The 21714-nt window shown below is 43.4% G+C and overlaps 1 protein-coding gene across 1 annotated transcript in view; it reads right to left on the bottom strand.

Moving 5' to 3' along the window:
• LOC140070192 (neural-cadherin-like) overlaps positions 1–21714 on the bottom strand; it is a 167476-nt gene that overhangs the window by 107757 nt on the left and 38005 nt on the right. The window contains exon 4 of the mRNA XM_072116539.1: positions 8377–9628. Within this exon, the coding sequence (XP_071972640.1) occupies positions 8377–9628 (1252 nt within the window). The remainder of the gene's footprint in view (positions 1–8376; positions 9629–21714) is intronic.

The following is a 21714-nucleotide window of genomic DNA, read 5'->3' as shown; positions in this document are numbered from 1 at the left end:
CCATGACAAGGCAATAGCTGACATGGGTTTAACCCTGTCAGGTAAAAAGAAAAAACTGCCTACCTCCACCTAAATAAAATAATAACACCAAACACTTGAATTTGTTGGAATGGTTATGCTCACAGCTTTATTGAAAATTTTAATACATTCTGAAAGACAAAAATAGTTAATAACATATAAAAATAAATACATATAACATCTTAATGGCAAGGTCCTTGGCAACCCATATTTTAAGGTGGCACCTTCATTATTCAATTTCTCAAACTTCTGTATAAGATTCATAGATTGTGTCATATTAGCCACACCGCCATATCCACCAGCCGCAAACCAAACCAGCTAAGTGGCAAAACCATGTGTGCTAAAACATCATAAATCTAACTAGCCTCCAAGGGCCGCCCCCCTGGCGAGGCTGAACTGTAACCGCTATCTATTGCATAAATCTTCCACCAACTTCTCCATCAACTGCACTTCATTTTGTTGCAAAGAACCCGCCATAGCATGCCGGCTTGACCCTTTAAGCCGACATGCACCGCCAAACCCGCAAAGTACAATCCAAACCTTCAGCCAAACCAAAATTGAACACATCCAAGCCGACCTCTGTAAGATGCACTCCATCCGATCCTGTGTAACTAGCGTCAATTTCCAACATTTCATGGTGCACATACAACCCATTCAGCCACACAAATTTACTAACACTTCTATTAATTTTAAGTCTCGTGCAGAGAAGGAAATTGCATTCCTCCAGTGTTGTCGTCTGACCATCTCTGACCATATCAACACCATTCGGGGGTGAATTTCCCAGAAACATAACATGTCCCGCTTCATGGCTTTTATCAGGGCCCTCATGGGATAACTGCCCACATCGTTTCCCCTGGCGTGTATCAGCAGCATATCTGGCGCTCCCCACCTCCGGAAACCATCTTGCAAACAGGGTCTTACCTGATCCCATGTCAACCCCCGACCAACAAGCCAATGCACCTTCACACACTCTGCATTCAAACCCAAATTCCAACCCCCGGAACGCACTTTTGCACGTCGCTCAGCCCAAAATATGAAAGAATGTCTGAAAAGCCAAACCACGCACTTCTGGCCACCTATTAATGAAACAAAATTAACTAAACAACAGAAAAAAAAAACATCCTTACTAATTCAAGCAGGTGCATCCTCACATACGATCGGAACCTACTGGATTCCCAATGCCCAATCCTCTTTATCTCTGCTTCAGACAGACTCCAGCGCCACCTCAGTAGCTGCCCCAATATGGAATGAATGAGAGCTGTAATCCCTGGCCATCAGACCTAGCCGTTTTAAACATTCTCAAAACACTGCAACAAACTGGTTCCATGACAAACTGGTACAGTCATGCACCAACAGGTCTTACCCACATGAAGGTTTTAAAAGCCGCTACCAGACAAACCCTCTCAACTCCCAAGCCATGCAAGCGCACTAGCAATCCCTTACCACTCTTATCAGTCTTTGACCCAAAAATGTAAATTCTCAATTCTCCATATAAACCCGAGCAACACTCTGCATTCTTCTCCCCTATCATGCTACCTAGAATAGCAAATGCCTGCAACCAATTCCCAAACGTCCGCGGTATCAATCTACTGTATAATGGCGCCGCTCCTCATCCTCTTCCTTGCGATGCTCTTTTCCCTTCTCCCAGCACTCAATCTCAAATCTCTCCAATGGCAGTAACTTGAAAATATCTATATTTTCCCGACACCAAATCTTCTCCCGCACCTCTTGCTTTAAGTGAGCCCAAAAGGGGGCATCCATGCAAAAATACAAACTCCCCCTAGCCACACCCGATACTGGCAGCGGCCGATTTTACCTATCTTCCATCTCCGTCTGAACCCCGGCCTCCATAGCAACTGGCGGAACTACAGTTTCTTCCCCTACCACAGGCCCCCACTGTCCCCCTCTGCTGTGACCCCAACGCCCCTTCCAGGGATGCAACTAACTGCTTCAACCCCTTCAAAACCTCCCCCATCTCTCCCATATTATTATTGACCACAGCAACCCCCGCACTACCCACGTTTACCACTGACACAGCACACTCCGGAACAGACACTCCTACAGAACCCTGTAAATCATGTGTAAGTGTTGATGCTGTTGACTCACCGGTAAGGTGAACACTGAACGACCCTATTGATCCCGTCTGTCCAGCCTCCACCACTGCTGCCGTCTGTGGAACAGCTGAAGCCACCAGTCCTGATGCAGGAGCTGCTACTGTTGTTCCTAGTGTGCCCACGCCAAGATGTCGCCCCCGGTGTTGCGCCACACTTACATGGGAAAAAACACAGAGGAGACTCTGCGAGCATGATTTATCCCCACAGCCATTTGGGTGTGCCCCATCCCATGACTAACTCCGCTGCTAGCAAGGGGTACAGGAAAAGCCTGCACCCCACTCGCAGTGCCCCCCCCCTGTCTTCTAACTACTTCTCTGTCCTGCTGCTGATTCCGTCCTGGGGGCGGAGCTACTCTCCGCCTCGGATAACTGCTGGTCTCCCGCTAACCTGGAATCCAGCGATAGTCGTCTTCTTCCCCCACTCACCGCTGGCCTAGCGACAGGGGACTCTCACCGAGCTCCATCCCCCGACTTCTCAGCCTCCGATACTGAATCCTGCAGGGTAGCCGCCCGCCTGGCCCCCGGCACTGCCCCCCTTCTCCCTGCACTCACCGCTGAACTGGTGACATGACAGGGGACTCTCGTAGCTCTTCCCTCGGCTGGCCTCCCGATGTTGCCTCTCTCCGGTTGCTCCGCCCACGACCTCCTCCGCTGGAACCCAACGCCAAAAGATGATTAGAGTGAAGAAGTTGATTCTGCAAGTATCTGAAGTGTCTTGCAGCATGAGGTAGGCCAATAAAATCTATTTACCAGCAGATTGTTCTAAACAGGGTTTATGCATGTATAACATGATCCTGCAACTGCTCACTACCAACTTACAACTAACTCTTACACTAATCTTGACATCTTGATTCTGAAAAATGGCAGCACTCTGTAAATTGTGTGAAGAAAAGGTACTCTTTTATTCCAACATGTGCCAAACAGCTACGTTTCGGCTCCTATGGCCTGGAGCCTTTTTCAAGCAAGACGAAGCGATTCACGCGAAATACGTATCGGGGCTTGGCACGCACTGCTTTTGGTCGGTAATTACTTGTACTTGTGCTGCAGGATTGTATATTTTTCAATCTAGGAGGGTGTTGTTTTGGTTATTGTTGATTAATCCTAATTGGGTACCATATGAATACTATATACCTGACCTGGAGCTCAACTTGTTTGAGTGGTTGATCTATATTATAATACTTGCAGCAGTGATATGTTTTTACTACCATACATATACCAGAACGGTGTGTGCTGTTTTATCTGTTTGTTTCTCCAGTGTTGCCTTTTTTAATGTATTTGTCTGTGTTCATATAATAAAGATGATTTGCATATAGCTGAAACTTTGGTTATATATTTTTATGTACACAGAAATATTCTTTTGGTAAGCTCTGTGTAGCGCTGCGTAATCTGTGTGGGCAATATAAATAAAGGAATTATTATTATTATTAAAATGCAGTTAATGTCATTGAGGTTAAAGGCGCTCTGGGTGTTCAGACCCAATTTAAATCATAGCAGATTAAAGAAGCAATTCTGGGTGTTCAGACCCAGCTATTCTTATACGTTAAAAGAAACAATGTGAAAACCACAAAACCTTCCTCTTACTGCGGTTACAATCCAGCTACTGCGGTATTTGACTAATTCAATTTTGAATCCAGCAGATGTGTAATTTGACAAGTTGACTTGTACTGTAACATAGAAGGGTATAATGTAAATAGTACTAAGTCTGGTTCTGTAACATTGAACTGTATGATGCAAATACTACTAAGACTGTAAGGTAGTACTCTATGATGCTGTAAATGCAAATAGTTCTGCGGCTGCATTCATGCGGCCATTGGGAGACGTATATATGGGCGACGTATGTACGTCGTATATACATCCCCCATAGGCCGGCAATGGGCGCACGGGGTCATATGGAGCGGTACTGTGTCCTATCTTTCCCCATAATACGGAGCAGTGCTGACCCCCTCCTCCTTTCCGGAGAGCCGACATGTGCACGTTCGTGTGAATTCGCCCTAAAACTTGTACTCTAAGGTAGTACTGTATGTGTACAGCCAGGTTCTGGAGCTCTATTGCACCTAGCTAGCGCTTTGATGTAGTCTGGTGTTATTGGCTTTGATGGTTGGATTCCTGTTGTACTGTACAGGAGCTGCCTAGGCAGGCAGTTGAGCAAATGTTCCCTGGCAGTATGGACAGCCTGTATCAGCTGTATCAGTGGCGTTAGAAGTATGATGCAAATTGTACTAAGACTGGCCTGCAAGATAGCAGCCTATGAGTAGCAACATGTAGTCCCTCAGGGTGCGTTCTCACGTGGCATTTTAAAATGCATCTGAGAAATGTGTTTTTTCGTGTTACCATGTGTTTGCCTGCTTTTAAAAAAAAAAAACATTTTTCTTTATTGCTGAAGTGTAAGCAGCTGTGTCCCTCACAGCGGATTACAATTCCAACAATAAGGAAATGCTTTCTAACCAGCCAAATACATGGTAACATTAAAAAACGCATCCAAAAAATGCCACATGTAAATACACCCTCAGTGTACCTAAATAAGGGTATTTATTCAAGATTTCCATCTGTCTCTTATCAAAGCAGCCTCTTCTCTCTACCTAATTGCCCTGAAATTGACAATTGTTCATTTTTGGAAAGTTTGACTGATCTTATCTCATTCAGCAGCCTCCTCACTGTAATGGTACTGGGACATTTGACACTGCAGGGAACACCTGTTCCGTCTGGCCAATCACTGCTGTGGTTATTAGGGGGTAAATGAGAGTTGATTGACTGCTGAGCCATCGGTGAACCAGCTTGCCACATTTTCCTGAACATGAACATAAAGCCCTAAGAACAGGTTGCCTTCGGGTTTTGGGTGCCACATCCACCGTGTTCGGTACGGACCCTGACTTTTCAGTTCGGGTCCATGCCCATAGAGGGTATGGCTGAGCAGTCAGTGAGCCAGCTTGCCACATTTTCCTGAACATGAACCTAAAGCCTGAACTTTTGCCTTCGGGTTGTGGGTGCCGAACCCACCATGTTCAGTACAGAACTTTGCAGTTCAGGTCAAAGTTTGGATCCGCTCAACACTTGACTTCATGTGCATTCCTGCTGGTGTGGAAGTTGCTTACTAAGCAAAAAAATAGCACTATGATGCAACTTGGGGGAACAAAATAAAGGCAATGTGATGCTGTGAGCCATGTTCTGAATGGGATCCTGACATGTATGTGGTGATTGCTTTGACATGTACCAACTACCTAGACATTGCTGCCCACCAAATACATTCCTCCATGTAAATGGAATTCTCTAATGGTAGTTTGAATTAGCATAATGACCCAGCCACTCTGCATATATTGTCCATGGTGCAGTTCAGGGAACTAACTTTGCATTCAAATCCCCTAAATCTCATTCCAAATAGTCATCAGAGAAGATGTGCTGGAAGAAACAAGCCAAATAAATGGGATATACGTGGACTAGGGGTGGGGGATGGACATTAAAAAACTACACAATTACTTATTTGTTAATGTTCCTTATAATTATACTTATGTGAAAACTGCAGCCAGCCTACAACCTTTGCTTAAAGTAGGAATGGAGGCCATTTTTTCAGTGCTAGTGTAATTCTTTATTAGCAGTATTTGGTCTGAAGAACTAAGATTCTCGCAATACTACAATTGTACATGTAAGTGAGCAGCCAGCTAATTTTTTGCAGAAAGTCATGAATTTATTGCATAAGTTTATTGCTGAGAACTTGTTAAAAATTTAAATTCCCAACCCTGGTAAAAGGGCCGTGGAGCACAGAGCGCTGTAGTAAGGGTTGAGGCTGGGCACAACTGTGGAATGACCCCTCCTCTGCTTGGTACTTAAATAAAGCCCATTAATTAATTAAACCCCTTAAAGGAGTTTTCTGGTCATAAAAATTAACCCTTATCCTCAGGATAGGGGAAAACATGGTAATCAGTGGTAGGACTCCCACAGATCATGAGAAGAGGAGTCTGTTGTACCTCCAAATGAATAGAGCAGATGGTCACACATCTTTATGGCACTGCTGGAAATGCCAAATGCAGTACTCACATACCTCCGTCACTGCCATAGAGAGTGGTGGTGGGCATGCTGGATCTACTGCTCCATTCATTCTCTTGATACATGGGGGTCCCACTTCCTGAGGCCCCCATCAATTAGCAAGATATCCCCAAACCTATGGAAAGGGGATAACATCTTGTAACTGGACAACCTGTAATCTGATTAAAACTGTCACTTTTGTTGCAAATACGCCGAGGCATTGATGTTGGGCATTGAAAATTCAATACATTCATGTTGAGGATTGGGTCCCCACTCTGTCATCACCCTGCTTAGACAATACCCAATTTAGAATGGCAAAGGCAATTTATTTGATATGTAGCTGCCAAATAAGCTGTTTAAGCATATTCAAGAGGATAATTGTTCCTTCTCCCATCGAGGGGCAGAATCAGAAAGTTCAGAATGTTTTGGGAACCCATGCCCATGTTATGCTCTATGAAGTATTTCTTGTGTAGAACCATAGGTCATCGGGCATACCTGGCACTCTGAGTTCAGTAGGTAACCTGTTTTATTTTCCCTGCAGCAGTTCACGTGCAGGTAGTCCAAACCAGGCAGAACAATTTAAAGGGCTGTTGAGTGAGAACAAGTTTCCCTGATCTGATTGATGAGCTGCAGGGGAAATTAGGAAATATGTGACACTGTTTGAAATCAATGAACATTCATTCAGAACTTGCAAGTGGTCTTCAGAAGGGCACCACAGTATGTGGCACAAAGGTCCAATCTCAAATTACCTAAAGATGTATTATACACAATCCACCTACATATAAGACCATGACATTCTGTGACTGAAGTCAGGCTTGTTGCATTGGTATGGAGTGTATGATACATATACTGTACATTGTGTTTACACCTGTAAAAAGGGTAACATTAAAAGAAATAGTTTAACCAGATTTGGTCCAGAATACTGGGCAAATAATGTAAGTGCAGTATGAAATACAGATTCAGGTAGATTTGCAATTTTAATGCACATCATTTTCAATCCATTAGGTTGCCTCTGCAAATAACAGGGGGGTCATAGCAGTAGTGCCAAGTAACGAGCAAAACATGAATATTATGTGGGATTAGAAAACCACAATGACCTCTTGTTTTGTATACAAATATGGATTTTGGAGGGAACCTCCAAATGCTAAGGGTTTGCTGTAATGAAGAACTGTACAGTAAAAACATTGTCGCAAACATGTGCATGATATAGAAACAATGGTGGAGGTGTATCATTTTCTTTTTTGTCTATGTGTGTCGTAGTTGTAGTGCAATTGCTGCCTAGTGACTTTCCAGTCCACCAGATGAACATGGCATACAGTAGACACTGCTTGCACCAAATTCATTAAACTTGCATAGCCAGGTTTTGACAGTAGGACTGAATCCATGTATTGTAACTTTTCATTTGGCACATTGACTCCAGCCCTCACTCTGGTCTATGTGCTGCAACTTTATTTTCTTTGCGCCTTTTCACAGGACTGCCGCAAACAACCCCCATAGCAAACAGATTTATCAAGGGCTAAAAGCCACTTTAATGAATCTGAGGGCAGTGGCAATCCAAAGACAGACATAGAATTGTCACAGGGTCTAAAGATATATTACCCACAGTAACTACAAGTTTTGGTGGTAAGCCCTATTCAGATTAAGGGAACAAATTAGGGACTTATTTCCATATCTACTATGAAGTTGTGAATATGACATCAGATTCACAGCTTTTCTTCATACAAATGATTACCTTCACAGGTATCCTGCTGTGAATGAACAGGTAACCGGAGTCACACCATGAACTTACATTTATCACCTTTCCCATGTATATGTAGGGTATAATGAAAGATAATGCATAACTTTAAGTTCTTAGCTGTGCTGTTTAGCTATTATTGTTGATATCTGCTCCTGGAAAAGCTGGGTGAAAACGAAACATGACAGATAACACATGTTTCTGAAGTCTAAAATCATCTTGGTGCGAGAACTTCAAAACATATAAAGCAAATTTCCATTTCCAGAGTCTAAGGAAAGCTGAGTAAGTACCAGAATCGGAAATGTAACAGGTACCAATTTTCAGTCAATTCTAGTGGATTCAGACACAACATAGAGTAACTCATGTTAAAAGGACTATAATGAATATATACATCGTAGAGCCTGGTCCTTTAACCCTCTGTTCCGTGTATATTACAGTACTGAAATCTGTGTCCTAATAAATAATGATACATGCAGCACTGCTTTCTTACCAGCTCTGTCTAGCACCTTGACCAGGCACTGATAGTAGGGCTCCTTTTCTCTGTCCAGGGTGCTGATGACAGACACTTCCCCAGTCACCTCATCCACTGCAATAGGAGACTCTTCTTTAGAAGGAGACACCAGTTCATACCAGGGATCCTGGAAATCTCTGGATACCAGGGTAATGATTACAGAGCCAACAGAAGCATCCTCAGGGATGGATATGGCAGTGGAGGATTCAGGTAACTCCAAGGACCTCTTTTTCCTATACAGCCCCAGAGCATACTCTTCTTTTTCAGGTATAGCAAACATTTTGACTCTTGGACAGATCTCCACATGTAAAGGTGCACTGACCAGAGGTGGTTGCCCGTGATCCCTGGCGAATAGGGTCAGATTTATCGTTTTCTTGAGGTGTAGGATGGACTCTACCAGGACCACCTGTCCAGTCTTGGGGATGACAAAGAAGTAGGAGCTGGAAGGGTCAGCAAAATAAACCAGGTCAGAATTGGTTCCCTGATCTGGATCCTCAGCCCGGACACTGTATACTACAGACTTCAGCCCCGTGGTCTCATCCAAGCTGATCCGAGAGTGATTATTGGAGAAGAACTTGGGGGCATTGTCATTTATGTCCTGGACATACACAGTGAGGAGTGCCAGCTCTGTGACTATATGCTCTGGAGAGAGGCAAAGTTTGCAGCATAGCCCCAGCCTGAAGATGTACTTGGACTTTTCTTCTCTGTCCAGAATCTGGGCAGTTTTTAGGGACATTTGAGCATACCTGTGGTGGAAGTAGACCTCAAAGTAAGAACCTTTGTCCCCAATTAGCTGAAGATGCCATTTTCTTCCTGTCACCTTGGAGCACCAAGGCTCTGGGCTAATTCTGTTCAGGTGGATATTAATTCCATTGACTTTTGTCCCTATCGGTCTGTTCTCCTGGACAGATCCCGAGAAAACAGGTCTCTTGTGCTTTGCTCCATCACTCCAGGCTATTGAAAATGTTACCAAAATCACAAGATAAGCTTTAAAGCTGCCCCACAGCAAGCTGGCAGTGCCCATCATCCAGGCAGAGAGGAAAGTGGGAGCTTCAGTCATCTGAGGAGGCTCATGTATCAGGAGCTGGTACCTTCTCGTGGAGAGACGACTCTGAGAAGCCGGCAGAAGGATGCAGACTGGAGATGCTTCGCACAAGTCCTTGCAATTTACAATCCAACCTCTGGGTGGAGAGAGATCCGAGCAGCTCTCATTGGAAACATCTGTGTGTTTCTATATTACAAACAGCATTTCACATAGAAATATACAAAGATTATGGGTCTTAGAAGACCTATGTGGATTGTCAAAATAGATGATGTGAAAATTTTAGTCTTGTCATTGTGCACATCAAGGTACAGTTGTTCTTCTCTCTAGATTGACTACAGTAATTGACATCTACCCACATGTAAGGAAGCAATCATCCTGTGACCCGATAACTCAGCCCATTATCCTCTGCACCCTACATGTTACCCCATGTATCAGCAAGCCATTGTCCAGTCAACCCTTGTGTCACCTAGTCATTGTCCTGTCACCCTCCCACCCACACTGCACTGTCCTCTCACTCCACTGTCCTGTTGCCCCATGTTATGTCACCCCATGTATCAGGAGGCCATTGTTTTCTTATACCAGTGTATCATTTTTATGGTCTGTTTTGTATGCCACACAATTCAATTACATTTAAATTATATATAAATTAAATTAAATATTTACATGTGAAATATTAAAGTTTTCCTCATTTGCAAAATTGTTCTAGTATTCCGCATCTTTACACCTGGCTTTGTGATACTGCAATTTCTTACTGTCTATCCCGACAAAACTGCTCTGGAAAGTAAGGGTTAAATGTAAAATCTGCTGTATATCCACCAAAACGTGCTCTATTCTTCACCATGTAAAACCCACTTTACTGTATATTTTCTGTATGGGATAAGAGGGCATCAGCCTTAGCCCTGGACCTACTGTGATTATTCATTATAGATACAATGGCTACAGGATACATACTGTATATAGCTGCAGGGCTGCCATGCCTCTCAGTGACTGTAGTGTACTGTAATTCTGATATTCACACCTTCTTCCATTCTACACAGGTATATAATTTGAGACATTCATTTAGTTTTCTTTAATAGTTAATTTAACATGGAGTAAAGTCATAAAGAAAAGTCTAATGGAAATAACCCAGCTGGTTGTTTTCCACTCATAGGGCTGAAAGCCTTCAATATTTGCATGTGGGAACAGCAGATGGATAATTGCAATAATGGTCTACAACAGAATAAATAGTTACTGCTTACTTGTATATTCACCAACTGTTTCTTTCTGCAGCTACTTGGAGAAGCTGTGATCTATATGTTAGGAAGGGTTAGAGATGCATATATATACGTATAATTAAGACACTTCTTTACAAAGTTCCTGTGAGGAGTAATAAATGTAGTAAGGATTAGCTTAAATGCATGAACATCACAGAGCTGTTCTGCAGATGCCATGTACGTAGCACACCAGAATATTCTGATTATACAAGTTATTTTCATTAGATTCCTTTTAAGATCTCTACTTTCTGTTGGCAAATGAGAACATTCCCAATAACTTAAATCCTCTTCTTACTGGCAGCTGGTGGCCTTCATATAATGGAGCAGATTTACTATTCTGTCTAGAGCCACCCATACACATTAGATACTGTAGAGTAGCTTTTGGCTAAATAAGCATGTATAACGTATTCAAGTGAATATGCACTGAATCATTGTGACTTATCTCATTAAAACAAAATTATATAGCCTTATCTGCTAATTATTAACTGGATGGTGGAATACACTGAAACCAGCAGATTTGTCAAATTTTCATTTGATGCTTATGGCAGAATTGAATGGGTCCTACCGACTAAGATTCAACAGGACAGGGAATAACAAGCTGATCGGCTTGGTTCTGACTGATGGGACTCCCACCAATCATTTGACCCCCAATAAGGAGAATGGTGGAGCAGCAGGTTGAGCTTAGTGTTAGCAGTTTCCAACACTCCCATACTATCACTCCCCTGGTCAATGATGGGGAGTACCATACAATTCAATGGAGTGGCAGGATACAAGCCGCTTCATCAAATAGTGGAGAATGGGACCATATTCTCCATATTGCTAGGTGTCCATTTATTGTGATCTGTAGGAATTCCAGCAGTCGGTACAGAAGCACAATGACAATTTCAGAACTCATTGCATCATAACTCACTATGGTATATAGTGTTCAGCCCAGGACAGGGCTGGATTAAGGGTGGTGGGGGCCCCTTGTTGCAAAATCTGGTGGAGGCCCCCACTAAGTGTAGTGTACACACTCGTCCTCCTGCTTCCTTTCCACTACCCCAGCAGTAACACAGCTACATACAGCCGCCTCACCCCAGTACTACAGCTACATACAGCCGCCTCACCCCAGTAACACAGCTACATACAGCCGCCTTATCCCTAGTAACACAGCTACATACAGCCACCTCACCCCAGTAACACAGCTACATACAGCCGCCTCATCCCCAGTAATAGTATTGTGGGGGCACGTGGCGCCTTGGGGGGCAGGAAAAGGGGTCCGGAAATCTGATAGTGGAGATGAGATATGGAGGGAAGGGTAGGAAGGGGGGGCTGCTGCGGATCCTGTGGAGCGCAGAAGTATCTGCGGTTGAATAAGTAGATAGCAATAAGACAGTATAGTCCAAAGAAAAGCACAGGTAGGTGTGTGCGCGCTGCCCCTATGGCTAGATTGTGGTAGAGAAGTAAAAAACTCCAAAAAGAGTAAAGGGAGAACTTTTTCTGTAAAATATATAGTGTTTATTTTTCAGTGGCGGACGACGCGTTTCGAGGACGTATTGTCCTCTTCATCAGGTCCATAAGCATATTACACTAAAAAGACATCGAACAAAATAGGGAGTGGGGGAAGTGGTATAAATAAATAGAGTGAATGAGTATAAATAAATAGAGTAAATAAGTAATTATATGTAAAAAGAATTAATATAGAGTTAATACATGCGTACAAAATTTGATACGTACAAAGGAACAGGAATATATGTTAAAAGATGCTTAATTTACATAAAGTGCATAAAAATACATATAGCTTTATGAATTTCTATAAAATGCATACAACCTTTGTAATATGTAGGTCTAGTTAAGCATAATTGATAAAATACATGTTAATAGCAATAGACAGAGCTGGAAGATATATAAATGTATATAGTGAGGCTTACCTGAACATAATGCTTAAGGGTGTATCAAAAGAAGAGTATTGGTTTGGAAAGTGTTGTAGTCCTGCGTGGGATAAGGGAAATGGAAACATGAAATGTGGTGGGGAAGGGAAAAGGGGGGGGGGGAGGGCTAGGTGGACGCATTGGGTGTTGACGTACCTGCTGGATGATGGAGCAGGGTACAGGGGCAACGTAACTGGTTTCTGGCAGGAGATACCACAGCTCCCCCCTCTCCTCATACCTAAACTTATCTCCACCATTTCTTATTACCCACAGTGGTATCTCCTGCCAGAAACCAGTTACGTTGCCCCTGTACCCTGCTCCATCATCCAGCAGGTACGTCAACACCCAATGCGTCCACCTAGCCCTCCCCCCCCCCCCCTTTTCCCTTCCCCACCACATTTCATGTTTCCATTTCCCTTATCCCACGCAGGACTACAACACTTTCCAAACCAGTACTCTTCTTTTGATACACCCTTAAGCATTATGTTCAGGTAAGCCTCACTATATACATTTATATATCTTCCAGCTCTGTCTATTGCTATTAACATGTATTTTATCAATTATGCTTAACTAGACCTACATATTACAAAGGTTGTATGCATTTTATAGAAATTCATAAAGCTATATGTATTTTTATGCACTTTATGTAAATTAAGCATCTTTTAACATATATTCCTGTTCCTTTGTACGTATCAAATTTTGTACGCATGTATTAACTCTATATTAATTCTTTTTACATATAATTACTTATTTACTCTATTTATTTATACTCATTCACTCTATTTATTTATACCACTTCCCCCACTCCCTATTTTGTTCGATGTCTTTTTAGTGTAATATGCTTATGGACCTGATGAAGAGGACAATACGTCCTCGAAACGCGTCGTCCGCCACTGAAAAATAAACACTATATATTTTACAGAAAAAGTTCTCCCTTTACTCTTTTTGGAGTTTTTTACTTCTCTACCACAATCTAGCCATAGGGGCAGCGCGCACACACCTACCTGTGCTTTTCTTTGGACTATACTGTCTTATTGCTATCTACTCATCCCCAGTAACACAGCTACATTACAGCCGCCTCATCCCCAGTAACACAGCTACATACAGCTGCCTCGCCCCCAGTAAGACAGCTACATACAGCTGCCTCATCCCCAGTAACACCGCTACATACAGCCGCCTCACCCCAGTAACAAAGCTACATACAGCCGCCTCACCCCCAGTAACACAGCTACATACAGCCGCCTCACCCCCAGTAACTCAGCTACATACAGCCACCTCATCCCCAGTAAAACAGCTACATACAGCCGCCTCATCCCTAGTAACACAGCTACATACAGCCACCTCCCCCCAGTAACACTGCTACATACAGCCGCCTCACCCCTAGTAACACAGCGACATACAGCCGCCTCGTCCCCAGTAACACAGCTACATACAGCCGCCACGTCCCCAGTAACACCGCTACATACAGCCGCCACGTCCCCAGTAACACAGCTACATACAGCCACCTCATCCCCAGTACCACAGCTACATACAGCCGCCTCACCCCCAGTAACACGGCTACATACAGCCGCCACCTCCCCAGTAACACCGCTACATACAGCCCCCACGTCCCCAGTAACACAGCTACATACAGCCGCCTCATCCCCAGTACCACAGCTACATACAGCCGCCTCACCCCCAGTAACACGGCTACATACAGCCGCCACCTCCCCAGTAACACAGCTACACACAGCCGCCACATCCCCAGTAACACAGCTACATACAGCCGCCTCATAATGTACCCTTATACAGACATGTTTATAAAATTACCCACATTTATATACATATACACACACACATAAAGTTCTACACTCATATACTTGCACCAATATATACACACAAGTATACACTTATACACACACATTTATGCACTCATATACATTTATAAACTAATACCCAGAGTATTTACAAACTCATAAAGTATATACACACATACAGCAAATACACACACATTCAGTATGTACAGCAATTACACACACATACGGGAAATACACACACACACATTCAGTATATAGAGCATATACATACATTCCATATACACAGTATATACAAAAACCACATCATTCACATATATATAAATGTACACACATATATGCTTATATAAATATATGCGTGTATAAACACAGTATATGCATCTATATACAGTATATACACAGTAGATGCATATATACACAGTATATACATATATACACATATACACAGTATATGTATAAATACACAGTATAAATACACAGTATGTTCACCAGGGGGGGGGGGCGGGGGGGGTGCTCAGGGGTGCCGGAGGCGGTGTTGAGCGGGGAGCAAGCGGAGCAGGGGGCGGGGAGCGGGAGGCGGTGTTGAGCCGGGAGTGAGCGGAGCAGGCAGCGGGTCAGCAGAGCGGGGAGCCGGAGGCGGTGTGGAGCCGGGAGTGAGCGGAGAGCGAGCAGAGCGGGGGGGATAGCGGCGTTGCTTGTTTAGGAAGCGATCACCTGTGCAGGAGGGGGGGCAGAGTGGTGGCTCCCCATGCAGCAGGATGAGTGGGCGGGCAGTTTATGCAGGGGCTGGATCGCCGGGGAGGCGCTCACCTATGCCCGGAGGCGGTGGGCGGCGCTCGGCTCATGAGGGGGGGGCATGGGAAGTGCAATCTGGTGGGGGCCCCTAGGGGGGCAAGATGGTGGGGACCCCGGGGCTCGAGCCCCGGGAGCCCCGCCTATAATCCGGCCCTGGCCCAGGATACTGTGCTAGTGACACAGGTTAGCTGCAGCAAAATCACCAGTGGCTTACTTACTTGCAAGGGGAAAACCCTTTAGAGCAGTGATAGCGGACCTTTTAGAGACTGGGTGCCCAATCTACAACCAAAACCCACTTATTTACCATCAAGTGCCAACTTGACAATTTAAACAGTAACTTATTGCTACCTGTTCTTCCACAACATTCAATCGTATCAGCCCCCTAAGGCCACTAATACAGTTGAAAGCAGGAGAGCGAATTCAGAGTATCATTGCAGCTTCTCTTCAGGGTCTCTCTGTACAGGAAGAATCATTTGGCCAGCAGGGGGACCTCACAAGATAATCTGGCCCTGTTTATACCTTCTCACTCTGCAGTTCCAATCAGTCAAAGAAGTGTCATCTTTAAAAAGTGTTGATAGCAGCATCTCAAGTTGTCTGGGACTGCAGGAAGATTTGAGTCCTCTTTGGTGAACTATGTCCTGGGTCGGCAGCCTCGGTGCCCACAGAAAAGGCACCTATGCCATAGGTTCGCCATCACTGCTTTAGCGCCATACCAGTTATTCCTGCAGATTCAGCAAAAATGTTAAGATCTGGCTGAAATTGTGAGATAGTGGGGCAGATTTATCAAGCTGTCTGAAAGTCAGAATATTCCTAGTTGTCCATGGCAACCAATTACAGCTCAGCTTTCATTTTAGCATTGCTCATGAAGATTTTAAAGGGGAGCTGTGATTGGTGACTAGGAATATTCTGACTTTCAGACTGCTTGATAAATCTGCCCCATTGTGGCTGAATGTCATGGTGGAGACCAGCTATTTTATATGTTTTATAGCATGAACAGGTCTTCTGTGAAATATCTACAGAAGATGTGTCTAGTTTGTCACTGGTCTTAGACAACTGAAATGTAAAAACCTGATTTTTGACTTGGCCATTTTGCACTTTCCTGACACGACACTTTTTTGAAATCCGACAAGTGTTATTATAAGTGGTCATAACTTTGGAATGCTTTAATTTATCCAGCTGATTTTGTGACTGTTTTTTCATATCACATTGAACTTTTGGCTGAGAAATTTAAGCAATATGTTTAGTATATGATAATGAAATAAACTGAAATTTGGCAAAAAATCATGTTTTCCAAATTCAAAATTTTGTTTTACTTTTTGGAGTGTTAATCATATCACCAAAATAACTTGATTACTAACATTTTCCATATTTATACTTTAACTAACAAGGAAAAAGGTGAATATTTTCCCAAAAAAGTCACCTTTACCCCGAATTTCTCTAAGCCACAAGGGATAAAAGATGAAACAACCCCCAAAAATGTGTTAAACTATTTCCCTGAGCATAGAATCGCCCCCACATGTGCATATAAAATGAGTTATGGGTACACAGAAGGACTCAGAAGGGAACATCGGATATTTGCCTTTTAGAAGCTAAATTTGACAGAAATTCTTAACATGCGTCAGGTACATGCGTCAGGTTCATTTAATTACGGGCTTAAAGGTCAATTTTACCCCTAATTTTTGTATAAAAGATGAAACAATCACCAAACATGCTTGACCACAGCATATATAAGGGGTTAACACCCACAATCAGAGGAATATCTGTTCCCGGGTGTTACAGTAGGGTGTCAGCTGCAATTTGCAGCTGACACCCGTTCTTTAGAGTGCTGTATGTGAGCTGGCACCTACCGGACGCCTTAAGAGTACGGCACACATTGTTAACTACCTTCCCGCTGTCTCGAGAAGGGGTTAAAGGTCATCACAACCCCTGTCCACATAACCTAACATAGGGTAAGTCTAGCTACTCCCCAAGCATAATCTGTAGTATGTTTTAGAGAAATTAACTATTATTTCAAAAATGCTTATAGTGGAAAAAACTGTCTTCATCACATAAGCAGGGGATTTGTCTTGTAAGAAGCATGATGTGATACTATAAGAAGAGGGGAGTGAGGCAGGAATAGCAGTTTTCTGGCTACAGAGAACATGACCTTGGTGCACCAACTGCCTCATTAGCATACAGATTACACTGGGAATATCATGGCAATGGCATCATGTGTAGACTTGTTTAAAACTCTTCTTTGTGCCAAATATGAGAGCCCCTTAAACACATAGCTATTCATCTGAATAACTACTATGTAATACTACAGTTGCTGAAGCATTAACATAGGACATTTTAGTGACAATGTATTGACTTGCCAATAAAACTTTGACATAGCCCATGGATAAATGGCATCCAGGGACAAAGTATTGTTCAGCAAGCAAAAACTTGGTTTAGATTTATGTAAAGACCAGATTATGTCTCTATCAATGTGCAGTATCCATAAGCATCCTGACATCTCCCATCTGTTTGTGTATGAGCTTAGTGGGATCTGTGACCGTTCTACTTATTAACAAGACGACTCCTTAATTACTCCTAAGGCTTAAGCAGCTTATAGTGTAATTTGTACAAGTTGTTTTTTGGTGTGTGATACACAGCAGGTTGTATATTGAGATTAGCGCCCCTTAGCGCCCCTGCTCCCATAGGAAAGCTTAACAATCATAGCTGGAGGTGACTGCTTACTGACCTGTAAATCTTCTACTCCCATGCTAATAGACAGGCTGGCAGAAATGTTATCAAGACTATGACATTGAACCAATATACTAAACCAGAGTTTCTCAATCTTTTTGTAATGGAGCCTCAACAACAACATGGGTATGCCAGGGCTTTACCACCAGAGATCAAAGTCCATTCCAAATTTATTATTGCTAAATTCTTCATTCATTTGTCACTTAAAGAGGTTGTCCACTTTCCACAAATACAGGCAGTCCCCGGGTTACGTACAAGATGGGTTCTGTAGGTTTGTTCTTAAAGAGGACCCGTCACCCCGAAATAGCCCCCACCCAAATGTGTCCCCCATAACACTCTCCCTAGCCTCTTTCTCCCCAGCAATTTTTTAAAAAATCTATGCTCGGAAAGGTGGTTTAAACAGATCCGATCTCTTACAAAATAAGAGGTCGGATCCTCATATCTGGGGAACTGCAGTCGGTGTTATTCATAAGGGGGCTGGCCGACACACCCCCAGCACGCCCCCTGTCAGCTAGGACCTATAGGAGAAGCCGGCAGCATGTATTGCGTAATCGCTGCCGTCTCTCCGCGATCCGGCCACGCTGCCGCTGTTCCACTAACAGCGGCGCGGGGCTTATTCACATGTCCAGCTGCGCTGCACTGACAGCGGCCACACCGGGCTTATTGACAGTGCCGGCCGAATATATATAACATTCGGCCGGCACTGTCAATAAGCCCAGCGCAGCCACTGTCAGTGAATAAGCCCCACCAACAGTGGCGGCGCAGCCGTATTGCTATATATTCGTCTCTTTGATTTATCATCAATTTTTCTTCTGCAGCCACGTCCAGGAAGGTCGGCTACAGTCCTATAGATCTTAAATTTCTGAATAATATGTGCAAATGTGGTCACAGGAACATCAAGCAGCTTGGAGATGGTCTTATAATCTTTACTTTCAACATGCTTGTCTATAATTTTTTTCTCTGAGGTCCAGAGACAACTCTTTCCTTTGCTTCCTCTGGTCCATGTCACCAAACAGCACAGTCAGTAGCTGTAGCCCTACATGTTGTACAGGCCCATGGACTAATGACAAGATTGCAGAAAACTGTGATGCTAATTAGTGGACACACCTTAAATTAAAATGTCCCTTTACTCACATTTTCTCAGGGGTACCATCATTCCTGTCCAGGCTTGTTGCATGAGTTTATTTATTTTTTTATTTTGTTGAAGCATGGTTGAAAAGCAATGTCTGCCTTTCATTTATTCATTTTCATAAAAATGTAATTTCTTTTTCCTTTTGTCAGATTCAAGTTATTTCTGTGATTTCTGTGACCATTGTGAGTTTTTCTTTCATAAAATGAGAGGTAACAATAATTTTGTCCAGGAGTGTACGTAGGTCCTCCATGAACCTCATTCCTCTACCTCTTTAAGTAGTTGAGCATGATCTGTAGGTAGTCCCTGCACCAGCCTTTATGATTGACACCGTCTGTCATGATGAAGAGAAATTAGCAGCAAGCAAAATAATCTTTTCAGCGCTTGTAGCAATGGAATATGTAACACACTTGTGGAGTATATTAAACCATAATCTATATCTTTAAAGGCAGATGGCTCAGTAATTCCCCTCTAAGTGCACACAGGATAATGTATGTATCATATTTTCAATATTCATTTTTTTCCAGCTGACTCTCTCTCTACATCACGACTCAGTTCTGAAACTTCTGTAACACATTATATGAATCTCAGACAATTGCCAACAGATTGTCTCCGAAACAAGAGATCATTCATAATGTGCAAGATACTGATTATCATTGCAAGCGAGAACATAAAAATAATTTTAACTATTACACTATGCAAATAGAGTCTTGGAGCCGAGAGCAGAATGGCAACGGCTTCCCCAAGGCCTCATTGCGGCAAAGTGACTTTTATTACTAGAGGGACACTTTAATGTAAATTTACTACCATTAATACTAATCCTTGTGAGAGCTCAGGACATGCTGTACTCCTTGTGTGGAGGAGACGGATGTGTTATGGAAATATCCAGATACATTGTATTTGTATCTAAGCGCTGTCCACTTCCATAGAGCCTCATCTGCTTTCAGGAATAATTTAATAGCAATTTCTTTCTTTTTTTTTTCTTGGGCATAAGGCAAAATATTAAAATTGCACAGACTGACGAATACATTATATTGAGTGTACCCAGTGCTTTCATTTTTCTCTCCATGGAGAAGGCTCTTCTAGACAGTACTAGGGATTATTAAAAAAACAAAAAAGGTTGTAGAATCTGCTTCCTTTGTTATGGTTATTTATATACATAAAGAAGTAAAAAAATAAAATCACTCCTGTCTCTCCCCAATGTATCTTCTTCTAAACCATGCTATTAAAAAATAATACAAGCTATACTTTCCCAGAATCCTTCTGCCAGGCAGTGGCTGTTATTTTCACAGTATGAGCAACCAACACTTTGCATGCTGATTAGTGACAACTAGTGATGAGCAGACCGGAACCGCATTGTACGTACCGAATTTCACAGGTTCGCCACCCACAGGCCAGGAGGCCGAAAATGCATCACTATTCGGGATCTGGGTCCGTGTTCAGGAAAAAGCCTGATTGACTGCTGAGGAAGGGTAATGGAGTCAGTCAGCTAGACAGCTGACAGCTAGGCAGCACTTGTCCTGGCCAGAGGTGTATAGAAAAGGCTCATATTATAAAGGACAGGTGAAAATCTGAAATAATTACCCTTATGGGCACTCTGAAGAAATGCATCAGTGCAAGTATATTCTTAATTATATTCCAATTATGCAACATCCCCCACTGGTGCCTAGCCTTTTTTAAGCTTGGGGGCAGCAGGATTTCCTATTGGTACCTTAGTGGTCGGCTGGGCGAGACATAGTAGGGATCACTCAGAGACAAGGTATATCAACCATAAAACTCACAGCCTTTTTATTCTGGAACACAACAAATGGCACAACAGCAGGGATCAATACAGCCGTTTCAGGGTTGCTGGTTGGCTGGTGTTCAGCAACGGTTGCCCCCAAGGAATTATATAAACTTTGCGAGTGAGAAGCTCCCAGCCAACCCCATCTCCCAGTGCTTACGATGCTGAGAGATAGGGATGGAAGTGGTCGGTCACCTCGCTGGCTGGAAGTTCCCTCTGCATGGCTTCTGTGCCCTTGTAAACAAACAGGCGCATGGATCGGACGGACCAAGGCGCATGACATCAGCAGCGCCGGAAAAGGTAAGTATACTTTTTTTTTTTAAGAGTCACAGGACCACCAGAGCAGCAAGCAGCCACAATGTCCCCCACATAGTAGCCTGGTCAAAGCCATTATTCATTTTGCCCCCACTGTAACCATTAGTAATAGCCTCCCCCCACAAGTAGCCATTAGTAATAGCCTCCCCCACCAGTAGCCATTAGTAATATTCTGCCCCCCAACAGTACCCATTAGTAATATTCTGTCCCCCACTAGTACCCATTAGCAATATCCTGCCCCCCACCAGGAGCCATTAGTAATATCCTGCCCACCACCAGGAGCCATTAGTAATATCTTGCCCCCCACCAGTAGTCATTAGTAATATCCTGCCCCCCACCAGTAGCCATTAGTAATATCCCCCCTCACCAGTAGCCTTAAGTAATATCCTGCCCCCCACCAGTAGCCATTAGTAATATCCCCCCACCAGTAGCCATTAGTATTATCCTGCCCCCCACCAGTAGTCATTAGTAATACCCTGCCCCCCACCAGTAGCCATTAGTAATATCCCCCCCCACCACCACCAGTAGCCATTAGTAATATCCTGCCCCGGATCAGTAGCCATTATTAAT

The sequence above is a fragment of the Engystomops pustulosus genome, chromosome 7 (genome assembly GCF_040894005.1).
Source record: "Engystomops pustulosus chromosome 7, aEngPut4.maternal, whole genome shotgun sequence".
Lineage (NCBI taxonomy): Eukaryota > Metazoa > Chordata > Amphibia > Anura > Leptodactylidae > Engystomops > Engystomops pustulosus.
This window is presented reverse-complemented; position numbering and strand designations above follow the sequence as displayed.